This window comes from Euprymna scolopes, chromosome 40 (genome assembly GCF_053919585.1).
Source record: "Euprymna scolopes isolate OS-2025 chromosome 40, ASM5391958v1, whole genome shotgun sequence".
In the NCBI taxonomy this organism is placed as follows: Eukaryota; Metazoa; Mollusca; class Cephalopoda; order Sepiida; family Sepiolidae; genus Euprymna; species Euprymna scolopes.
In genome coordinates, this window is record NC_136521.1 from 42,591,015 (window position 1) to 42,614,049 (window position 23,035).

The 23,035-nt window shown below is 33.3% G+C and overlaps 1 protein-coding gene across 11 annotated transcripts in view; it reads right to left on the minus strand.

The window, feature by feature from the left end:
- LOC145265500 (ankyrin repeat and sterile alpha motif domain-containing protein 1B-like) overlaps positions 1-23,035 on the minus strand; it is a 903,976-nt gene that overhangs the window by 578,606 nt on the left and 302,335 nt on the right. For all 11 annotated transcript variants that reach the window (XM_080121395.1, XM_080121397.1, XM_080121394.1 and 8 more), the window contains 2 exons: positions 17,951-18,138; positions 6,129-6,477 (listed from right to left, as the gene is read on the minus strand). In XM_080121395.1, the coding sequence (XP_079977521.1) occupies positions 6,129-6,477; positions 17,951-18,138 (537 nt within the window). The remainder of the gene's footprint in view (positions 1-6,128; positions 6,478-17,950; positions 18,139-23,035) is intronic.

A 23,035-nucleotide genomic window follows, 5' to 3' on the forward strand; every position in this document is an offset into this window, starting at 1 on the left:
AATTTTCCATTTTGAAGAGTTTCTTTTTGTCTTCTTGATTTGAAGTTATTTTTTTTATTTATTTTTTTCCCCCTCAGCACCAAGTCAACAGAGCCTATTCAATTTCCGAAATAGCTTTTTTTTTTTGTTGATTGTAGTATGTTCTTGTTTCTGTGCAGTTCTACGAGGTCCACCTTCCTAGGTTTTAAGAAAGGGGTTAGTTTATTGCTAATCGCCTAAGGCATACTAGAGAATGTCAAGGCTTCTCAGGCTTTGCAGGTTAGATTGCTCGTCCTCAGGAATGCTGGCTCTCCAATCCCACTTTCAAACCCTTGTGTTACATCTTCTCATCAAGGGAGAGACATAAATACTCAGCATGGTTGACTATGCCAGGATTCTAACTCAAGACCATATATATATATATATATATAAAATAGGACAATGAAAATTACAAATATATACTACAGACTATTAATTTACTAGAAACTGTTTAAAAAAGAAATATGCGAATTAGAAATACTTACAGATTCTTGTAGGCATTTGCAGACTACTATATATATATAGTATTACAGCTCATCAGCATGGCTGACTAGGCCAGGATTCGAACCCGGGACCACAGAGCCTGCAGTCGGGTATGTTAACTACTACGTTATGAAGAGCCTGACTGGAATAGTAAATGACTATTAAATTCCAATGAGTGGGTTTAATTATTCCAATATTTGTTCATGACTTACTCGTCCATATGAGCATTATTTTATCTGAACGGATTTTTGCGTAAACAAATGTTTAGGTCGTAGTCATGGTTATCGATGCGGAAAAACGAGGCCAAGCAAACTCTTAATGTGTTAATACGTTTCGACTCCCATCAATGATTTGCATTCTTCAGTTTCAAAATTAACAGACTTTTAATTTTCCAGTTCAAAAGTAGTAGTAGTAGCAATAATAGTAGTAGTAGTAATATAATAGTAGTAGTAATATAATAGTAGTAATAGTAGCAATATAATAGTAGTAGTAGTAGTAATATAATAGTAATAGTAGTAATATAATAGTAGTAGTAGTAATATAATAGTAGTAGTAGTAATATAATAGTAGTAGTAGTAATATAATAGTAGTAGTAGTAATAGCAATATAATATTAATAGTAGTAATCGTAATATATTAGTAGTAGTAGTAGTAGAAATAATAGCAGTATGAGTAATAATAGTAGTAATAATAGTAATATATTAGTAATGATAGCAATAGTAGTAGTAATATGAGTAATAATAGTAATGTTAGTAATATAGTAGTAGCAATAATAGTAATAGTAGTAATAATAATAGTAGTAGTAATAATAATAGTAATAAAAGTAATAGTAGTAGTAATGGCAATAAATTAATAGTAATAAGAGCAGTAGTAGTAATAATAGTAATAGATGTAATTGTTATAGTAGAAATAGTAATAGTAGTAGTAATAGTAAAGAAAATAGTAGTAACAGTATTAGTAGTAGTAGTAATTTAATAGCAGTAGTAATGATAGTAGTAGTAGTAGCAATAGTAGAAATAATATTAATACTAATCGTAATAGTAGTAGTAGCTACGCCTTGTGTAGCACAACTCAGAAACACTCCTTGACAGAATATAAAATTGATTCTGCAAACTAATGGGGGGGGGGGAGTTGTTTTTGTTTAACTGCATATTATCTATCTTTAGATTTAATGTTAAATCCAGTAATTTTGAAAAAAAAAAAAAAAAAAGGTTTTCGGTTTCAAGTTCTTGATATCTTCAAAAATTTTACTTACGGAGTTTGGTTTAGTTGTTTTGTTTTACGGTATATCAATCCTTTTTGCGTTATTTAATGCCAAATCCAGTAATTTTACAAAAAGTTTTTATGCTTAAAGTTCTTTATATCTTCAAATATTTATTTATGGTGCTTGGTTTGATTGTTTTGTAGAAGCAAAACGTTTTTTTGTTTTTTACTTTGCAGAACATGATTGAGTTTTGCAAAGGGAAAGGGAAAAAACAATAACATCAATGTTTGACGCATTTTTGATCAAGAACCCATTATCTTCAGAGAACCTGATTTGGTAGCATCAGATGCTTTAACAAGTATTACCATTCTTGGCCAAAGTGAACCTGGGAGCAATGATTATTAAGAGGCAACTTTATGTTCCCTACACAGCCCCCAAAAGGGCCTCACTAGTACATGTCTTTTAAAATCATCCTCAAAACCATATATTATTTGGTCTACTGTTCTCATCTTGAGTGTTAATCAAACAACATTTCAGCCAATATAAACTCTGACTTTCTTCAGGAATTAGGACAGAATTTTGAATGGAACTCTTTAATTGATGGAGGTAACATGCTCTTGTTCAATCAGCTATGATTCCATCAGAATAAGTAATTTGCAATTGTATTTTAGTATCATCTGCATTAAGGACTGAGCCTTCAACCTCCAGAAGAATGAAAAAGAACTCATGGCATAATGGATAAAATCTCAGGTACTTAAGTTACCATGCCGAAATAATAAAGTTATTATTTAGAAAGCCATTCTTAACATGAGGAGTGGAGGGTGTTTTATAATTATTCTGTATTTTTACGTAACAATTTAATAATAAAAAATAGCGTAAAACTAGAATTTAACTTAAAAATACTATTTGAAAAATAGCACGGTAACATTAGTGCATAAGCACCAAATCTCATTTATAACAGGACATTCAAACTCAGCCACGAAGCCACCTTTGATTCCATTTGCTAAGCCTTTACTTCCGAGCCACCAAACAACTGCCATGAAAATGAAGGGAATTAATAACTAATAAACGCACAATTCGAGCGCAGACATTAGACAATCCAGAGTGTTCGAACGAGCGGGAGTCATGAACATTGCATAAATGCTAGTTGACTGCCTCTTATTTTATACTTTCCAGACTGTGCCCATCCTTAAGTATTTTTAAACTGGCTTGATAATAATTATTCATTTATACCTACAGACAATAGTGTTTCATGCTTATGCAATCATCAGTGTAGGATGACAATTCCTGCCAGTCAAAAGATTTGAACCTAGCTTTCTCCTCTTTCTTTCTCTCTCTTTATATATGTAGTAGATACTGAAAATTAATACATAAAATATTATATCTCATTATAGCATTTTATGTGGACACACACACACACACACATATATATATATATATATATATATATATATATATAGTGGGGAAAATAAATGTTGACACATCCCATTATTCTTTATTTAACACATTTTTTATGCAGCGAATGACGCGAAAATTTAACAAGAAATAGTTATTAATTTAACAATAACAAATAACTTTAGAAATTGGAACCTTTTAATGCATAACAAAAATTATATAATAAAAACGAGAATAGCCGGAAAAAGTATTGGACACATTGTTTTAAATTATATTTTATTATTTTTTATGAATAATGCTCGAAATTGTTATTTGCATTTAAATTTGCCCACACTATTATACGTTTTAGAAGTTTCTCGATTGTTGTAGACCATACTCTACGTCGTTGGAAAGTATTGGAACACGTTAGTCACCAGTAAGCCATCACGCGTGAAGGTTCTCAGGATGAGTAAACGTAAAGAACTCTCTCAAGTCGTCCGTGATAAGATTATTGCCGAGCACAAGAATGGAATTGGTTATCGGCGTATATCTGCTCAATTCAAAATCCCTGTAAGCACCATAGGAAACCTTATTAGGAAATAGAAGGCGCATGACTCAACCGCGCACCGGAGCTCCTCGCAAGATGTCGGATCGAGCAGTGAGAAAGATTGTACGAAAAGTTCGGCAACAACCAAGAACCACACGAGGCAAACTTCAGAAATATTTTGGAAGAAGCAGGGATAGTAGTAACCAAACCAATGATTAGTAATGTACTCCGACGCAACGGTCTTAAATCGCGTACACCTTGAAAGACACCATTACTAAAAAAATGTTATGTTAATGCTCGTCTGGAGTTTGCAAGAGACCACTTATTGAAAACAGATGATTATTGGAAGAATGTGATCTGGTCCGATGAGACGAAAGTGGAACTTTTTGTAGAAAATGTGTAAGGAAAGTCCTTTAAAATTACTGCGCCCTCTGTAGATGTATAAGGAAAATCCTTTAAAAGTACTGCGCCCTCTGTAGATGTATAATGTTGCAGTAACGTAAAGCAATTCAATAACCAGTAAACACCGGTTCTGCACGGAATCCAACTAGCAAGGTACCTAGACGGATGCGAACAGTTACTCAGAACGAACCCAACAACAGTAAGATATGCTCACACCCATACGGCACGAGAAGCAACAGCAACATGATTCCCGACCAAGTCAATCATCGCTCTCCCAACGTCTTTCAATCACCCGCTTTTATGGCCGTTGCAGGCCGGCTCAATTTGCATATTGTGAGAATTCATGTGACTTTGCGAGATATCATCCTTTACAAAAGACGGCGGCCGCCATCTTGATCTTTCTTTCTTTATTTTCGGTCGGTGACGCCGAGCCGGCCCCGAGGTAAGTCTTTCCTTTTCGTCCGTCTCTCTTACGCACCCACACAACACACAAACACGCAGGTGCTTGTCTCCTGGATGCACATTACACTTTTCGGCATTAACTCTGTATGTCGAGTATGGAGAAAAGATGGCACAACGCATGATCCCAAGAACACCCTCCCCACTGTAAAGTTTGGTAGTGGAAATGTCATGCTCTGGGGATGCTTCTCTTCAAATGGTACTGGGCCACTTAATATTATAGATGGAAAGATGAATGCAGCCAAATATTGGGAAATTCTTGAAAATAATCTCTTGCCTGCTTCCAATATGTTAGGTATGCGACAGGGATGGATCTTTCAACAAGATTATGATCCCAAAAATACTGCTAAAATAACCTCTGATTGGTGTGTACAGAACAAAATAGATGTTCTTAAGTTGCCCAGTCAGTCCCCAGACTTAAATCCTATAGAAAATCTATGGAGAGAGCTCAAAATCATGGTCCACCAGCAAGATCCACGTAATATTCAGGATTTGAAGAAAGTATGTGTTGAAGAGTGGGCCAAAATCTCGCCTGAACGTTGTCACAAATTAGTTTCATCGTATAGAAAATGTCTCGAAGCTTTAATAGCCAATAAGGTGTTTTCAACTAAATATTAGATGAAATTGTGCTAGTTTATCCAATACTTTTCTTCCTGCTATTCTTGTTTTTATTATATAATTTTTGTTAAGCATTAAAAGGTTCCAAGTTATTTCTTATTGTTAAATTAGTAACTATTTCTTGTTAAATTTTCGCATCATTCGCTGCATAAAAAATGTGTTAAATAAAGAATAATGGGATGTGTGCAACACTTATTTTCCCCACTGCATATATATATATATATATATATATATATATAAAAAGAATAAAAATTACAATAAGTTTACCAAGGTAATCAAAATGGTAAACTTAAAATATATTATAAATATTAAAGAGTTAATATTTACAAGTAAAATAAACTCAGCCAGATGTAAAAGCTCAATAAAACCGAAAAGGAAATAGAGCTTATAATATGAACAAATGATTAATAAAACATGTTAAAAGACATCTTGAAAAAAAGTTAAAAACATATTTAATTTTAAAAAAGGAAGCACAAGATAAGTGGATAGTCCTTAATCGGCGGAGTTTCGAAGAAATACTCTCCTTCTCATCAGAGGGCAGGAATTAGCAAAATGCAGGATCGGATTTTGCATATAAAAGTATTTAATGAAACTACAAGTAAGTCACAGATCTTACTTGGTTAAAAAAAGGGTGAGGTAAGGGGAGAGAGAGAGAGAGAGAGAGAGAGAATAAATGACAAAAAGTTATATTCCAAAATTCATGATGTTGACCATCTTATAATTCATTCCTTTAATTCAGTTAATATATACAATTCTTGACAGTATCTGTTTCGTAGCACAAAATCAATCACTTAATTATTATATCAATCAGTGAATCTATTATGCTCTTAACTCATCAGAAAAAATAGCAACAATCAATCCATCAAAAAGAATTGAAATGTGATCTGACATGGTAAAAATCCAAAAATTGGAAGAGAAGCTGCAGATACCTTTATATTTTTCCATTATGCCATCTTATATATATATATATATATATATATATATATATATATAATCGAAGTGAAAATAGTTTTTAGGGCATTACCTGAAAACGGTTTAAGTTCTGGTTCCAGTGGCGGCTTTTCCTGATTCTCATCTCCGTCCTGTCCCAGGTCGATGATTTCACTTTCTTCCGAGCAGTTAATATCGGTCAGTGATGGAGGCGGCAAAGGTAAGGAATCGGTGTCGATGTCTCCACTCACGCACATGATATCTTGTCCATCTTCATCGTATGGCTTGACAAATTCTTCCGGAATGGCATCCGGTTCTGGAACACAAGTGCAGCCGTCCTCCTGTTGCACCAATTTCTTCTCCTTGGCCTTCTCGGCCAACAGGAGCTTCTCAAGAAATGCTGTCTCGGTTATGGTTTCCATGTTGCGAGATTTTCTCTTGTCCTTGTTGAGGGGAGAGTGAAGAAAAGAAAGGAAGAAAATAAAATGCATTCAATGATAAGTTTGAATGTTGATTTTTTTTTAAATGTGATGGTAAGTGAGAAAGATAAGGAAGAATGAAAAAAAAGAGGAGGAAGAAAGAGGGAATAAGAGAAAGGAAGAGAGAAGAGGAAGAAAGAGAAAAAGAGATGAAAAAGTGAAAAGATGAAAAAGATTTAAATAAAGAGGAAACAAAGAGACAAGAAGGAGAGAAAGAATGAAGGAGAGGAAAAATAGAGAAAGGAAGAGGAAAAAGGGAGAAAGAAAAAGGAAAAATAGAGAAAGGAAAAGGAAAAATAAAGAAAGGAAAAGGAAAAATAAAGAAAGGAAAAGGAAAAATAAAGAAAGGAAAAGGAAAAATAAAGAAAGGAAGAGGAAAAATAAAGAAAGGAAGAGGAAAAGGGAGAGAAAGAGGAAAAGGGAGAGAAAGGAAGAGGAAAAGGGAGAGAAAGAAAAAGGAAAAGGAGAGAAAGGAAGAGGAAAAAAGAAAGAATGGAAGAGGAAAAAAGAAAGAAAGGAAGAGGAAAAGTGAGAAAGGCAGGGAACATATTAATGAATGAGGAGAGTGGAAAAAGGATGAAGAGAAAGGATGAAGAGAAATTAAAAAAGAGAAGAACGAAAGACAAAGAAAGAAACAGAGAGAAATAAGAAACGAGGGGAGGGCAAGAAAGAAAAACAATGGAAGGAAAAGAGAGATTGTGTAAGAAAGAAGAGAGAGTGAAAGAGGGGTGAGTGATGAAGATTGGGAATAAAGGAGGGAGAGAAAAAGGAAAAGTGGAGAGAGGGGGGTAAAGAGAGAAAATAGGGTAGAGGAGTGAGAGAGAGAGGGGAAAAAGAAAATAGAATGAGAGGTAGAGAGGAACGAAGAGTAGAGAGAGAGAGAGGGAGAGAAAAAAAAGAAAATAGAATGAGAGAGAGAGGTAGAGAGGGGCGAATAGTAGAGAGAGAGAGAAAGAGAGAAGAAGAGAGACAATAAATAAATTTAAAAAAAATGAAATACCTGCAAACATTAAAAATCAGATACAAAAATTGTATAAATTTTCCAAAGAGAAAAAGAACAGACAAGTTGATTTATCAGACAAACTTTGAAACTAAAATAATGACTGTCCACACAAAAAAAAAAAAATATACTATTCATGGAATTGTTAATAAAATTCACAATATTTTCTAAAACCTATAAACGTAACCGTTACATTGCAAATGAACAAAAAATTAAATAAAACTAGAGTAGAAACAAATAAATAAAAATCCGGGTCGACATTTTTTCTTTCTCAACAAAAGTTGTTGTTTTTCTTTTATTACCATCAAAATTGTTTCGACATCACTTAAAAGTCTCTCGGCATCGTCCATCTCGCCCGGTGTACACTTTTCTTCTCCGATCTCACGCTGCCATAGCCAGCCATTTTTTTTTTGCCTTCGCATTTACTCATCCATTTTTTTCGATGCCAACTTTGTTTTTTGTTTATTTTTTTATTTTTTCTGCTGGAGCACGTGCTGAACTTTTTCTCTTTTTTTCTACCTTTTTTTTTTCTTTTCGCACACTCTTCCTAATTTGCATATGTGCATTTTTCTAACTACTGCTGCGTTGCTGCCGCTTTAATCTCTTCACAGTCAGCCATCCCTCACTGCTACCGACACTTTCCCACGCACTCATATGCACTATGTTAGAAATTAATCATATCTAGTACAAATACATTTCAATTTAAGTATGACTTGTCCACCAAGTTTCAGTCCTAAATATCCAACAGTCTTTTTTTTTTTTTTTTTTTTTTTTGTCAATTGTTGTTCATTGGCATGGAGGGTCATTTTGATGAGCGTCTCACTGTAACTAGAATGCTTCTGAGCCGGTAAGGAGGGCTATTCTCTAATTCTCTGGTCTACACCTGTATTCTGGTCTTTTCCTAAGATGTTAGGGGTTTGACATGGCTGAGGAAGCTGTCTCTTGACTTTTATAGCTCTTTGGCCTTTTGGCTGGGCATGAATAAAATCCGAAACGAAACCAAACAAAACCCTGATTTAATTTATTGTTGTACTAGCCTGGGTGCCCGGCATTGCCCGGGTGTTTAGAGGTGTGTGTTGAGCAAAAAAAAACAAAAAGTGGTAGTAGTTAGGCAGGCTCGAACCCGTATTGTGAAAGAGGAAAAGAATGTGTTAAAAAAAGTGACATCTTTGCTGTTGCATCCATCACCAAATTGGAAGTGGTGAAGGTTTAAATTAAGGCTAGTCAATCGAAAAGAAGGGATGGCTTTAGAAAATATCGGCAAAAAAAAGCGACCTCTTCTTGTAGAAAAGTACCCAATTGAGGATGAAGGAATTAATGTTTTTAGCTAATTTTTCGATATTTGTCGTCTGAAAGGTCACGCTTTCCGCCTTTGCGGTACGGGTTCGAGCCTGCTTGTCTACTACCACTTTTTTTTATTTTTTGCTCAACACACATCTCCAAACACCCGGGTAACGCCGGACACCCAGGCTAGTCTATTATATAAACGAGTTCTCCGTGTGCATGTCCAGCTAGAGAGGAATAGGCCGAGTGGAGAAGAAAGTGGGGTTTGGGGGTGATGGAAGGAAAAAGAGTTGGGGCAAAAGAGAAAGATAGAGGGATAAAAATTTTAATAGAAATGTGTTACTCCCCCCCTCCCCCCGGGTAACGTCGGATAGCCCTGCCAGTATTTTTTTTTTTTTTTTTATAAATCGAATGATGAGAAAAAAGTGATTCGTTTCTAAAATTTTGCTTTCAGAAAAAAAAACACTCTTCTTCCCGCTCCTCTCATTAAAAACACTACGAATTGTATATGAAAATAACTACCTATATTAGACGAGCACCTCTCCTCTCCAGCTCGCATTCTAAACAGCTATATTAAAAATGAAAAGAAGGCATTAGGGAGGTGGGAGTATATTACATCACATGAAAAAACGTGTAAACGTACTTTTTTCTTTTGTCTCCAACTTTTTGTTCATTTGTACCAGGCTATATCACTGTCTCATATATATACACTATTAGCCAATATCTTATGTAACTATAGAAAAATATTTTAGACACATTAATTCGTTATATTAAAACCCTAGACTTAATCCTAGGAGTGACATCATCATCATTGCAATCACCTACAAAAGAAGTAGTTCCCAGTTTTCCACCTAATCACTAAGTCCTCCCACCGTTCCCCACCTAGACTGCATAATTTTACACACAGAGTACTTATTGGTTTAACTAATAAAAAACAATGATGTTATATTGATGACGTCTTTGTGGAGCAGTAGATATTGGGGCCGCATCGTAACGTACGGATTTTTTTTTTTTGTGAAAGTTTTAACATTTAAACAGGATTATTTATATTATTTAATTGCAATTCATTATTGAGATGAGTATTATTTATTGATTGAGGACTATTATCCTCATCTTTCTTAGTTGTTGTTCCACAACATTTTGGCTAACTAACAGTTTTATTTGTTTTCTTTTCTCTTTTTATTTGTTTTCTTTTTTATTATCAAAATGAACCGAAAAACCTTAATTTGTTTTGGGGGTGTTTTCTTTTGGTTTGTTTTTAGGTTTATTTTTATTTTTCATTTTGGTGTTATTTATCTATTTATTTATTTGTTATTGTGATAAGTGAAATAATTGAAACCAAGTATTGCAGTAATTGATGAAAAAATAATAAATGATAAATACACGAAAGAAGTTTCGTTTCATTTCCTTAAGATAGGATTCCATGTTTTTCATTCTTAAATAAATTTCAGCTTCTTAATAAAACTTTGAGAAAAACTATTTTTAGTTGCAGAGACCAGTAAGTAACCAGTCAACACTCTACCCAAGCTGCCTACAGTGTCTAATTTTTTTATTTCCCCCTCCCTGCTATCTTTTAATTTTTTTTTTTTTTTTTTTTTTACGGGTGGAGGTTGCTCAATACTTTTATTGCACCATCTCTCTCCACCTGTTCTTGACACTTGGATAGCCGTTCTTACCATGCGGAGTTGGGGGTGTCTATTTTGAAAGCTGTTCATAACATGGGGGGTTTGAGCAGCAGCAGCAACAACAACAGTACTTTAATTTTTTTCGTGGGGAGGGGGCCAACACTGGTTAGTGCGTACTGCTAGTAATATATAAACGGTTATATGTCTGTCTGTCTCCATATTTTCAAACTCTATCTCCTCCGAAACTAAAAGTCGCAGAGTGGCACTTGGAGTCTCAAATGATTGGATTTTTTTTATGGGGCGTTCTCTTATGGGTCTTCAGCCAGTTGAAATAGTTTTTAAGGGGTCAAAATTGAAAAAAAATAGTTATACATTTTGTACATTCATCTTAGTTTATTTTTAATCAGTTCATATGCGTGTCACATTGATACAGTGGTAACGTCACCAGCTTTAAATGCTGCAGTTTTGCTTTCAGTTTCGATTCAAGCCGATGGTAGCCAAATCCTTTTTTCTTTTACTTTTTAAATACCGATTATATAATAATTTATACAAAATAAGGACAAAATAAAATACCATATTTAAGCGTATTTTACACTCGGGCAAATCCCCCCCCCCTCCGCAAGTACATTATGTGTGTATATATATATATATATATATATATAATAGAAATTGCTCCAGACAAGTCATGAAGCCAAAAAAATACTACATCGAAGTCAAAAACTAGCCAATAAGTGTTAGATGGCTAGATTCCAACCTAAAAAATAGCAATTGTTCCCCCTTTATCAGAAACTACATTTTTTTACATCTTGCTTTTAGAAAAAAATGACCTTCTTACTCCTCCCCCATTAAAAACCACAAATTATACATGAAAATAACCAGTCATGTTAAACAAGCCCCTGCCCCATATCTGTTCTAAAGAACGATATCAAAAAATGAAAAAAAAAACTTGGGGGAAGCGAGGTATATTACACCACATGAAAATTGCATAAATGACATTTCTACTTTTTTCTCTAGTTGTTCTGTTTCTTTGTTTCTGTCATCTAAAGATGACTCTATGAAGAACCGAAAGTGCTCATGATATGCACGGAACAATTATTATTATTATTTTTTTTTATTTGTCTCTATCAGTCTACCACCATTTGCCCATGAATGGAGTATTGTCATCACATCTAGGCTGGTTCACCAACTACTACTCTCTAATTTGTCCCTCACTATCTACCAAACTCCAATCCCTGTCCCATCAATGCTACATTTGGAATTCCCTCCCTGTTTCCTGACTATACCAACATGTAGAAATTTATATGTAATGCAAACAAACATTTAGCTGCACAACTCCCCAATTAGGATGGCTCTATTCTTATGGCCTCTAATTCACTGTAGCCCCTTACATCATAATAGCAATATGCTTTGCTTGGGGTTAATTTAAGTTTATATATGTACTGGGGGGGGGGGGGTCGCCCGGCTTTGCACGGACGTAAAATATGCTTAAATATGATATTTTAATTTGTCCAGATTTCGTATATATTATTATAGAGTCGTGATTTCAAAAGTAAAAAAAAAAATATTTAACGGATATATACTCAAGAATCAAAACAATGAAAAGAATATGCTGTTGTCACAGCCTTAGTAATCATACACTAAGGATGGTTTATAACGAATAAAATCTTTGGATGGATGGATAACACATACAAACATATATCGGCAAGTTGAAATGCAACTTGCCAACATATTTTTACATCTTTCTGTGCAAATACAATCTATTTCTTCATATCGTTTAATATTAAATCTTTCTTATCTATCTTTCAATAGCTACATTGGTAAGGAACATAAGATTTTGTTTTCGATTCTAGCAGATGACACCAAAGTCCTTTTTTTAACTTTTGAAATCAGTACTATATATTAGGTATGTAGAATATCTGCATGAATTTAATTATACGTAATAGTTAAGTAAAGATGATCATCCCATAAGAAAAAAAAAAAAAAAAAAAAACTGAAAGGGAATTAATTAAAATGAATGTTTAAAAGAATATGCAATTCCACGACACATATATAGCAAAGTTGTATTTTCTTTTTAAATAAATAGAAAAAAAAAGGCTTGCTTTTTTTCTATTGTTCTTGGCATTCGGGCCAGGATCAGAGTGTAGTATCTGTCCTGATGATTCACTTAAGTTAATTGGTCCTTGGTCAATGTAGGGGAAACCCTTCATACTGAGACAATTACTATTTTTTTTGGATACTGCCAGAGTGCCCCCTTTTTGCCCTTGTTTTAGGGGAGCTGGTTTTCCCCTCACATTAAAAACGACCTTGTGTTACATTTGCTTTCATTGGGAAGCAAATAAATATCTAAATAAATATATATATATAAAAAAGGGGGGTTTAATAAGAATATCAATAAAAAACAAAAAAATTAGGAGTTTCGATAGACTTTATCTGACAAGTAATTCAATTTTACCAAGATCGCATAAGATTTGAGGAAAGAGGGTGGACACTTACATTTAATTTAAGGGTTTCCACAATCTTTGTATGTGTAGAAGAAATTGTTTGATGTTTTTTGTCAATAATAATAGCGAAGTTTGATTAGGATTGAGTAGGTTTTTCCAGATAAAACAGAAAGTAATTCAAGTTGTTATGTATTTGATATAAATAAAAATAGAGTGAGAAAACCTACAAGTCTTCTCTTGAATTGCAGCAAATAATATAAAAGAATAGGTAGTGACGTAGATATTTGTAGTAATTCGATAGATAAGTTAAAATGAAACGCATGGGTGCATGTATGAATTGAGAGTGTCAGGAAAGAAGAGTAAAGGGAGGGGGTGGGTAAGATAAGAAAAGAAAAAAATTAAATTGAAAGAAAAAAAGAAAAAAGGAGAAGCCAATAGAAAAGGGAGATAAAAAGAAAGCGAAAAAAAAAGAAAAAGAAAGAAGAAAAGGAAAGAAAGAAAATACAAAAGAAGAAGACGCGAAAAGAAAGGAAAAGGAAAAAATGCGGCGGGGGGGGGGGCAAAAGAAAAAAATTACATTTCTGAATTTTTTTTTTAGATGAGGATTGATAGAACGCATTATTTAGATTATTTGGACTATGGTTCTCATCTAAAGTGTTATTTTCATAACATTTCAGTCAACCTTTTTCAAGTGTATCTTGTTGAACTCAGAAATCTTTCTGTCGAACCCTATAATCTGCACAGAATTTCGAACGAAACTCTCTACTATTTAAACCGCGGGGGTGGGGTGGGGGGGGTTAGCATATTCTCATTTTGTCAACTAAAAGTTGCCTAAAACTTCTACCCAATCATGACTGAGAGAACTAGAGGACACAAGGCATAGCGGATAAAATACTTGGTAAACGTATTGTAAGTTACCCGTATTTAGTTCTCTCCCACTGCAAGAACTTAGACACCAGGGTCGAAAAGTGGAATTGAGACATCAATGCCCCAGAGCAGGGGCACTCTGACCAGCAAAAAGTGCCTGGGTAACTGCATCAGCATCCCCCGGTGAGGGCGCCTCAGGCGATTAGCAATAAACTAACTCCTTCTCAAAGAGAGAAAGGCAAAGGGTGGACCTCCTAGAACTGCACAGAACTTTGCACGCAACGCAAAATCAACAGGGACCGGATCATTAAAAGAATGGTCTAATCTCTGCTGATTTTGGGTGACCAGGACTCTTGTGTTTGGAGGTTGAAAGTTCAATCCTCAGTGGGGGTAAAACTCAATATACAATTACGAATTATTTAGGACTTCTACTCAGAAGTAGGCTGACAGAACAAGAGCATGCTACCCTCATTAATTAAATAAAGGGTTCCATTCAAAATTTGATGCCGAGTTTGACAAGATACGCCTGAAGATTTCCCGGCCAAAGATTTCTATTGACTACTAGCGGTGGAGAGGGGGGGGGGGCTTTGTCCGGTCATAACATACGCTTAAATATGATATTTTAATTTTTCCAGATTTCGTATATATTATTATAGAGTCGTGATTTCAAAAGTGAAAAAAAAGTATTTGGGTGCCATCAGCTAAAATCGAAACCGAAAGCAAAACTGTAGCATTCAAAGCTGGTGACGTTACCACTGTACCAACGTTACAAGCATATGAACTGATTAAAAATAAACTAACATGAATGTAGAACATGTATAACGATTTTTTGTAATTTTAACCCATTTTTGATCCCTCAAAAACTATTTTAATTGGCCAAAGACCCATAAAAAAAACGGTCCATAAAAAATCCAATCATTTGAGGCCCCTAGTGCAACACTGCAACTTTTAGTTTCAGCAGAGATAGAGTTTGAAAATATATGAAAATTTAGTTTCAGAATAAATAGAGTCTGAAACAGACAGACATACTGTAAATTAGACTAGCCAGGGTGCCCGGCATTGCCCGGGTGTTTGGAGGTGTGCGTTGAGCAAAAAAAAAAAATGCTGTAGTAGGCAGTCAGGCTTGAACCCATGACGCAAAGGCGGAAAAAAAAAGTGAAGGTGTGTCTAAGAGTGTTGGTTGACCAAAAAACAAAAAAGGAGTAGTAAGTAGGCTCAAACCTGTAATATACCAGAGAAAAAAAGAGGTGAAAAAAAAACAAAAAAAAACACAAATGGTCTAATCGATGTGCCTACAGTGATTGTGACGTCACAGGCAGTCGAAATAACGCCTTTTATTTGACGTCGTGGAAGCGAGGGTTGAATGACTTGCAAAAAATGCCAGCAAAAAAAAACGACCCTCCCTGTAGAAAAGTGCTCAGTTGAAGATGAAGGAATTAATGTTTTTGGCCAATTTTTCGATATTTGTCGTCCAAAGGAGCAAGCTTCAAAATGATACCTGTCTCGTGAAAACCCGTCGCCTCTGTCAAAAGTTTTTTTGAGACATTCATACATACATACATACATTTAAACAGGCAGATGAGATTTATATTATAGATTACAACTAAGAATGATAATAGTAAAAATAAGACTAATAATAATAGGTTCAGGTCAGTAAACATGATGGCGATCATTCATATTAACTGACTCAAGCTATTGTTTGCTGTCTACATTATGACATGTCATAAGAAATACACAGTGTTAGGTCAATTTAGTGATTCTGTCAAATTACACTATGATTTTTGGTTTATTCCATTTCAATATTGTCTTTAAAAATAATAAATAAGAACATTCATGACAATTAATCAGCATATTAACTTACTAAAGCCATTGCTTGTTGTCTACACAATGACACAGGAAATAGACGATGATAGTCAATTTGGCATCCCAGCCCAATTAAGTTTCACAATTTCTTGTTTATTTCATTGCAATATTGTCCTTATGTATATATTAGATAAGAATATTTCTAAATTAATTAGATTTTTAAATAAATAATGATTTTTTTTTTCAAATAAATATTTTTACTAAATTTTATTCATTTTTTTTTTTCAAATAAATATATTTACTTACTTTTATGATTTTTTCAAATAAATGTTTACTTAATTTAATAATTTTTTTTAAATAAGTATGTTTACTGAATTTTATGAAGTTTTTCAAATAAATATATTTACTTACTTTTAGGATTTCTTTTCAAACAAATCCTTACTTAATTTAATGATTTTTCTTTTCAAATAAATGTTTACTGAATTTTATGATTTTTTCAAATAAATGTGGATCTAATTTAATAATTATTTTTTAAATAAGTATGTTTATTGAATTTATGAATTTTTTTTCAAATAAATATATTTACTTACTTTTAGGATTTTTTTCAAATAAATGTTTACTTAATTTAATGATTTTTTTTTGCAATTAAATATATTTGCTGAATTTTATGAATTTTTCAAATAAATACATTTACTTACTTTTATGATTTTTTTTTCAAATAAATGTTTACTTAATGATTTTTTTTTTCAAATAAATATATTTACTTTTATGATTTTTTTTCAAATAAATATATTTACTTTTATGATTTTTTTCAAATAAATTTTTAATGATTTTATTTTTCAAATATGTTTACTTAAATTAATAAATTTTTTTCAATTAAATATATTTACTTACTTTTATGATTTTTTTCCAAATAAATAGGTTTACTTAATTTAATGATTTTTTTCACCCATTCATATTCCACGATTCTTGTATGTTCAATTTCATTTTCACATAATTTTTTGATAAAATAATATTGCTTTTAAATAAGAAATTCCATAAAGTGTTTTTGTAGTGTGTTTGTTTAACATTGTGGAAATCGGTAATAGCATTGTAGCGTAGGCTGTTAGCCAGTTTGTATAAGGTCGATAAGCCTGTTCAGAAGAGATATTCGTCACCGATCTTCTGTACGCCAAATACATGTGTTCCTACGACTCTGAATAAAAGGGAACATTAAGAGAAGCACATTAAAATGAGAGATTTAAAAGGAAGCAAGTTAAAGTAGAATTACCTATCTACAAGAAATATTTATTCAAAGAGGGAAGTTATGAACATTAATGGAGTGTAATTCTGAACTTTTGAGATGGGATGTGAATGCTTGTGTTATGTTGATTAACCGGACTATTATTCTCATCTCGGGTGTTATTAGCACAACATTTCGGTCGCCACAACCTGTGACCTTCTTCGAGTGTTGAGAACATGCTTCTTTTCCTACTAAGGAAAAAGAGGGTTGGCTCTGCATTACAAGATTTCGAACCGTTTGTTTGAGGGTGGGCTATTATTCTCATCTTAGGTGTTATTAGCACAACGTTTCGGTCGCTGCAACCTGCGACCTTCTTCGGGTGTTGAGAACATGCTTCTTTTCCTACCAAACTACTGGACTAGAAAGATCTTTTACATCTAGGGATCTCTACTGTGTGGGGGTGGGATTTAGCTGCCTAAGCTGGTTTCCTTCAATAATTACAAGAAACCTTTTCTGCCACAAATAGCAATGGCCAGTGACTCTGTCTGAGAGTACATCTTTCAAACTGCCTGTCGGGTTTGTCGAGGGTGTCTACGTCGTGGGGGCACAAGTGTCTGCAGTTCGTCAGAGCATTCACCATTAAAATACTTGTAGAACAGGCAGAGGGATGCAACGTTTCGTCGATGGGACAGAGGCTGAAGCTTAGATGCCAGTTCAGGGCCTATCAGATTGGCGACTCTTTTTTTAACCTTGTCTAGGAGCGAGAGACTAGTAGCAGATGCACCAGCCCAAATGTGACAACAATACTCCATACATGGGCGAATGGTAGCCTTATAAAGGTACATGATACTTTCAGGTGTCAGTAGTTTTCTGGCACGGTAGAGAGAGCCTACCTTTTTTGCAGCGGCCCTGGCAATATTTTCAATATGATGGTTCCAACTCATGTTTCCTGTGAACGTTAGGCCAAGCAGTTTGAAAGATGTACTCTCAGACAGAGTCACTGGCCATTGCTATTTGTGGCAGAGAAGGTTTCTTGTAATTATTGAAGGAAACCAGCTTAGTCTTGGCAGCATTGAATGTGAATATTTCCTATGATATGTCATGATGTAGACAACAGGAAATGGTTCAAGTAAATTAAAATGCGCGATCACTAAACATGACTAACAAAAAGAGAAGATAAATGCGATTTACTTACGAGAGGGTTAATTTTCTGTTGGATGCCAATGACAGCAGTGCTTGGGGAAGGTGGAGGGAAATCTGGGGTAGGAGGCTGCGGGTATCCTGTTGGGCTGACTGGGTATTCCGTGCTTACCCGACTGGAACGCTTGTTATCAAACTCCAGTGACGGCGGCTTGGCAATTTTGGTAGTGGCTTGTGGAATATCTACAATGGAATATATATAAATATATATTAGATGTCAAAAGAGTAAACATAATATCGGCGTATATATAAAGTTGGCTTCACGGCTGGGTTCGAGTGACTCGACCAGCAGAAATTGTCATCCTACACTGATGACTGTGTAAGTATAAAACACTAGTGTATGTAAGGATGAAAGAATAATTATTATTTAGTCATAATTATCAAGCCCCTTTAAGAATACTTAAAGATGGGCACTGTCTGGCTAAAAGTCAACTAGCGTTTATGTAATGTTTACAACTTTCCGTTGTTCAAACACTATGGATTGTCTAATGTCTGCACCCGAATTAGGAGTTTATTAGTTCTTAATTCCCTTCATTTTCGTGGCAATTGTGTGGTGGCTAGGAGTTAGAGGCTTAGCAAATAGAATCAAAGGTAGCTTTGTGGCTGGGTTTGAGTCTCCCGACCAGCAGGAATTATCCTACACTGATGATTGCATAAGCATGAAACACTATCGTCTGTAGGTATAAAAGAATAATTATTATTTAATAAGAAATATATATATATATATATATATATATATAGTCTTTGAAGTTTTTAACCTTTAAAACTATACAAAAAAATATTTTTTATCATTCGTTAGAAAACCATCTAGTCAGTAAGTTATTTAATCACCTGCATCCACTCGCTCTCGAATTTACTATAGTACCAATAATTTATTTTTCAAGGGATCATCAGTTGTTTACCATGAAATACTGTTTCGGGGATTTAAAAGCAAAACAGTATATTACATCATGGCTCCCCATATATATGAGAGAGAAAAATAAAAGAAAGGAACAAACTAAGTTACGTGTTCATCAACGTTTTGTCTTTATTGCTAGACTTTCTCTGGATAAATGAAATTGGGAAAACAAAACACCAGTACAAATATTTGAAAATATATTTTTGATGAAACGAAATGTATTAACCTGTTCCATTTGAGAAACGGGAGGTAGGGGATTCGGGGGGGGGGGTGCATAGCGTTGTGAAAGAGTAAGATTTTCATTTCCATTATTCTCATCATATATATATATATATATATATATATATATATATATATATATATATATACTCGTTTTTTTTTATTCAAAAGTAATGGACTAATGAATTCAACGAGGTTGTTAGATAGTGCTCAATAAAAAGAGCTAATGATACTTGTTTATTGTTATATAAACATGGTCACATCCTGCTGCTACAAATAGCCACTTGTTTCAATCAAACAACAGATATCATCAGGCAGCGACTTGATTATTCAAAAGTTCAATGAATAACTTTTGAATAATCAAGTCGCTGCCTGATGATATCTTGTTTGATTGAAACAAGTGGCTATTTGTAGCAGCAGGATGTGACCATGTTTATGTAACAATAAACAAGTATATATGTATATATATATATATACGTAGTATTCTTTCCGTTAATCATGTTCCATGAAATAATATAGACAATTCCTGTCTGCGTATTTTGGTTCTGATCCTTTCCAGTTTTCTTATAAGTTTTCTTGTTTAAGCTATGAACTGGCTGATATCACTTTTGACTCAAGTACTTTCAGATCCGCCCAGATTCATCATCAGGGATGATTATCAGTAAAAGATTTTAGGTCATTTATAAAGGAGATTTTTTTCTCTACTCCAGTAAATCACATGTAACCTATCTCTATCTGTACTATTATATAAAAAGAACTTTGTCTGTGTGCGTGTTTGAGAGAGTATATTCAGTATGGACTCCTAAACAGCTGAACCGATGTTTTGGAAATTTTACACAGATGTACTTTATGTATTTGGTAGTATTCTTAGATAGGTTTTATATCGGAATGTCTTCAAGAAGTATTGATAACTGGAAAAAATCTTATCAAAGAAAGAACAGGCGTTAAAGTTAATGCATACACATGGACAATAAAATGCTTTGGATAATCACGGAATTCAAGAGGGTTCTGCTAAAATCGTCATATTTTAAAAACCAAAGCACTTTTGGTTCTCAAAGTACAACTGTTCTGGTCAGAAATGAATATACTTTCAAATGAATTAGTAAATAATAACATACATTATATATTTTAAGAGTTTTAAGCAAATAAAGTGATAAAAATGTTAACATCATAAAATGGTGTTTTCGGTAAGATTTTGTAGTAACCCATTCCCTCCCTCCCCGCGATTTTTAAATGCTCATACTGCATTTGTATTAGGAATTCTGTCATGAAATTTGGAAACTAATCACAATAGATGCTGCTTTTAATAGTTTGGGGTGTCCGAAATACTTTTGACGACTCGCTTTTTTGTTGTGTTAAAAAGAATAACTTTAACATGACAAGTATTGAAAATATTTTTTTAATTTTCTTTTGGACACCCACTGTCAAGTAAATCAATCTTTTTACTGTTTTTATCCATTAAAACTATGATTGTATGTTGTTTTCTCTTGTGGTAGCTAGCAATTTAAAATGATGATACCCGGAAAAAAATCGTTTCTATTTGAGTTTGGATGGAAGACTGTCTTATAGTATTAGTAGCAGCAGCAGCGTGATAACATGAATATAAAAAAAATGTTCTTACATGTTTAGTTAGAACTATTTTGTTATCAGAATATAATTAGTTTAATTACAGCAAGCCCGGCCAGTCCGGAATTATACACTTTGTTCAACTTATAATTTTGCACATATTTCTGGTCAAATTAAAAAATATATATATACAGGGTGGGCTAAAATAAGGGTCCTATTCTTAAAAATTCATAAATTCATGTAAGTTTTAAGTGTTTTTTGGCCAAAATTTGTTTTGTTTATTTCAAAAAAATCTCGGAAGGGTCAGTCTACACACACATAAAGTTTGGTGAGTTTAACTTTTATTTTGTGGAAGTTATTCAAATTTAAAGATAGGACCCTTATTTTGGCCCACCCTGTATATATTTATATGGTTGAAAAGACAAGAAATTAAGCTTTTGCACATATTTCTGGTCAAATCAATATAAATATATATATATATATATATATATATTTATATGGTTGAAAAGACAAGAAATTTCTAAATGTATACCATGCATACATTAGTTTTTAACAGCGAATTAAACAGTATTTTGCTTTGAACAAATGAAAATATGAAATATGATTTTTTTTGTTCATGTGTACAAGTGGTACCCCTCCCCCATCTACAATTTTTATTTTCGTCCTTTTTATATAATGTTTTCAGTGGATTACTATCGAATAGAAACTGATGTACCGGATTATCAAAAAAAAAAAAAAAAAAAAAAAAAAAGAAAATGTAAAATCAATATTTAAATATTTGTAATAGGTGCTCAGTTTCTAGTGAAGTTATTAAATAAAAACGTCTTAAACTGGAAAGTTTAAAAATATGTCACTCGGTAGAAAAAAGATATGATAATATGATAATTGAAAATAAAAATCAAATTCATTCAAAATTTATGAACGATTTGTCAGCTTTAACAAAAAGTTTCTTTTGATATTTAAATAGGTGGGCAAAAAATATTTAATACTTTTCCAAACGTTATGTTTTCTGTTAGAGTGATGTCACTTGTTTCAAATAAAATTTATTTTTGTCTGTTTGTCTTAATTTTTGTAAAGTTTCACACCCTTATTTATGTAAGTTTCCATATTCAAAAGTAATTCGATGTTCAAAATCTAAGCCAATAATTATGAACCACTAACCGTAAATATGGGTGTCAAATGCACTCTTAAAAAAAAGAATTCCCATGATCCGACCTCTAACCCTAGGTAGGAGTGGCAAGCCTTCTCCTACAACTGTCTTTAGCCCTAACAATAATGCTAAGTTCGAGTGGCAACCTCCTCATCAAACAAAATTCCTTAGTAATCTATATATAAGTGTCTAAAAAAAAACAAAAAAAAAACAGACCCTTTCTTAAATAAAAGTGCATGATTTATCTCACATAAAATATAAATTGGTCAACTGTCCTAAAATGCTAGAATGGTCTCAAAATAGTGAATTATTTTACATTAAATTTATGTGAGACTAACCCCCACTCTAAATTCTAAAATTGCTTTTGCTTTGTTTCTATCAAGTCTTCAGGGTGTTCATACATAATTTCCCTTAGCCCTATCATTAACCCAAAGTCAGAGTGGCAATCTCCCCACCCTTCCATAATTGCACAAAGACCCTCTTAAAACCACACATAATAAAAAAAGAAAAAAAAAAAGAACACACAGAATTTATCTCTTAACCTTGTTACCTAGCCTTTATTTTCATTTTTTTAATCATCATATTTAGCCATAATTAAATTTTGTACCCCCCCCCTCCCCAAATTTTCAAATATATGATTGTTAAGATGGACGATATGAAAAATAGATGGGAGGTGGAAGGACCTGAACGCTCAACATTTCGCCCGATTTATGCGGGCTTTTTCAAGAGGGATGGTCATTTTTCATACATATATATATATATATATATATATATATATATATATATATATATATATATATATATAGTAGAGATTTAGAAGGCTGTCACAATGCGAGGAATGAATTATAGTCGTTGTTGGTAAGAGAAGACGAGAACAAGTGGCGATTTACAAATCAATAAGTACATACGTATATTTTATATATACATATATTTATTCAGTTGTATTAGGTAAAATGGCTTACTTGTTATGTCTGCGACATATTCCATTATTAATTTTGGAAAATTTCCCTTTTCAAATGGTTGGTAACAGGTCGATTTGAATCAACCTGTTACGCCAAATCTCTACTACATACCTATCCCTATCCCACACAATGCTTCAAGCAAACTACATATCAATCCTATATATATATATATATATATATATATATATATATATATATATATATATATATATATATATATATATATGTGAGATATAGATTCCTTGGACATGGATCTAACTTATTAACTTTACTTGATCCCTAAAC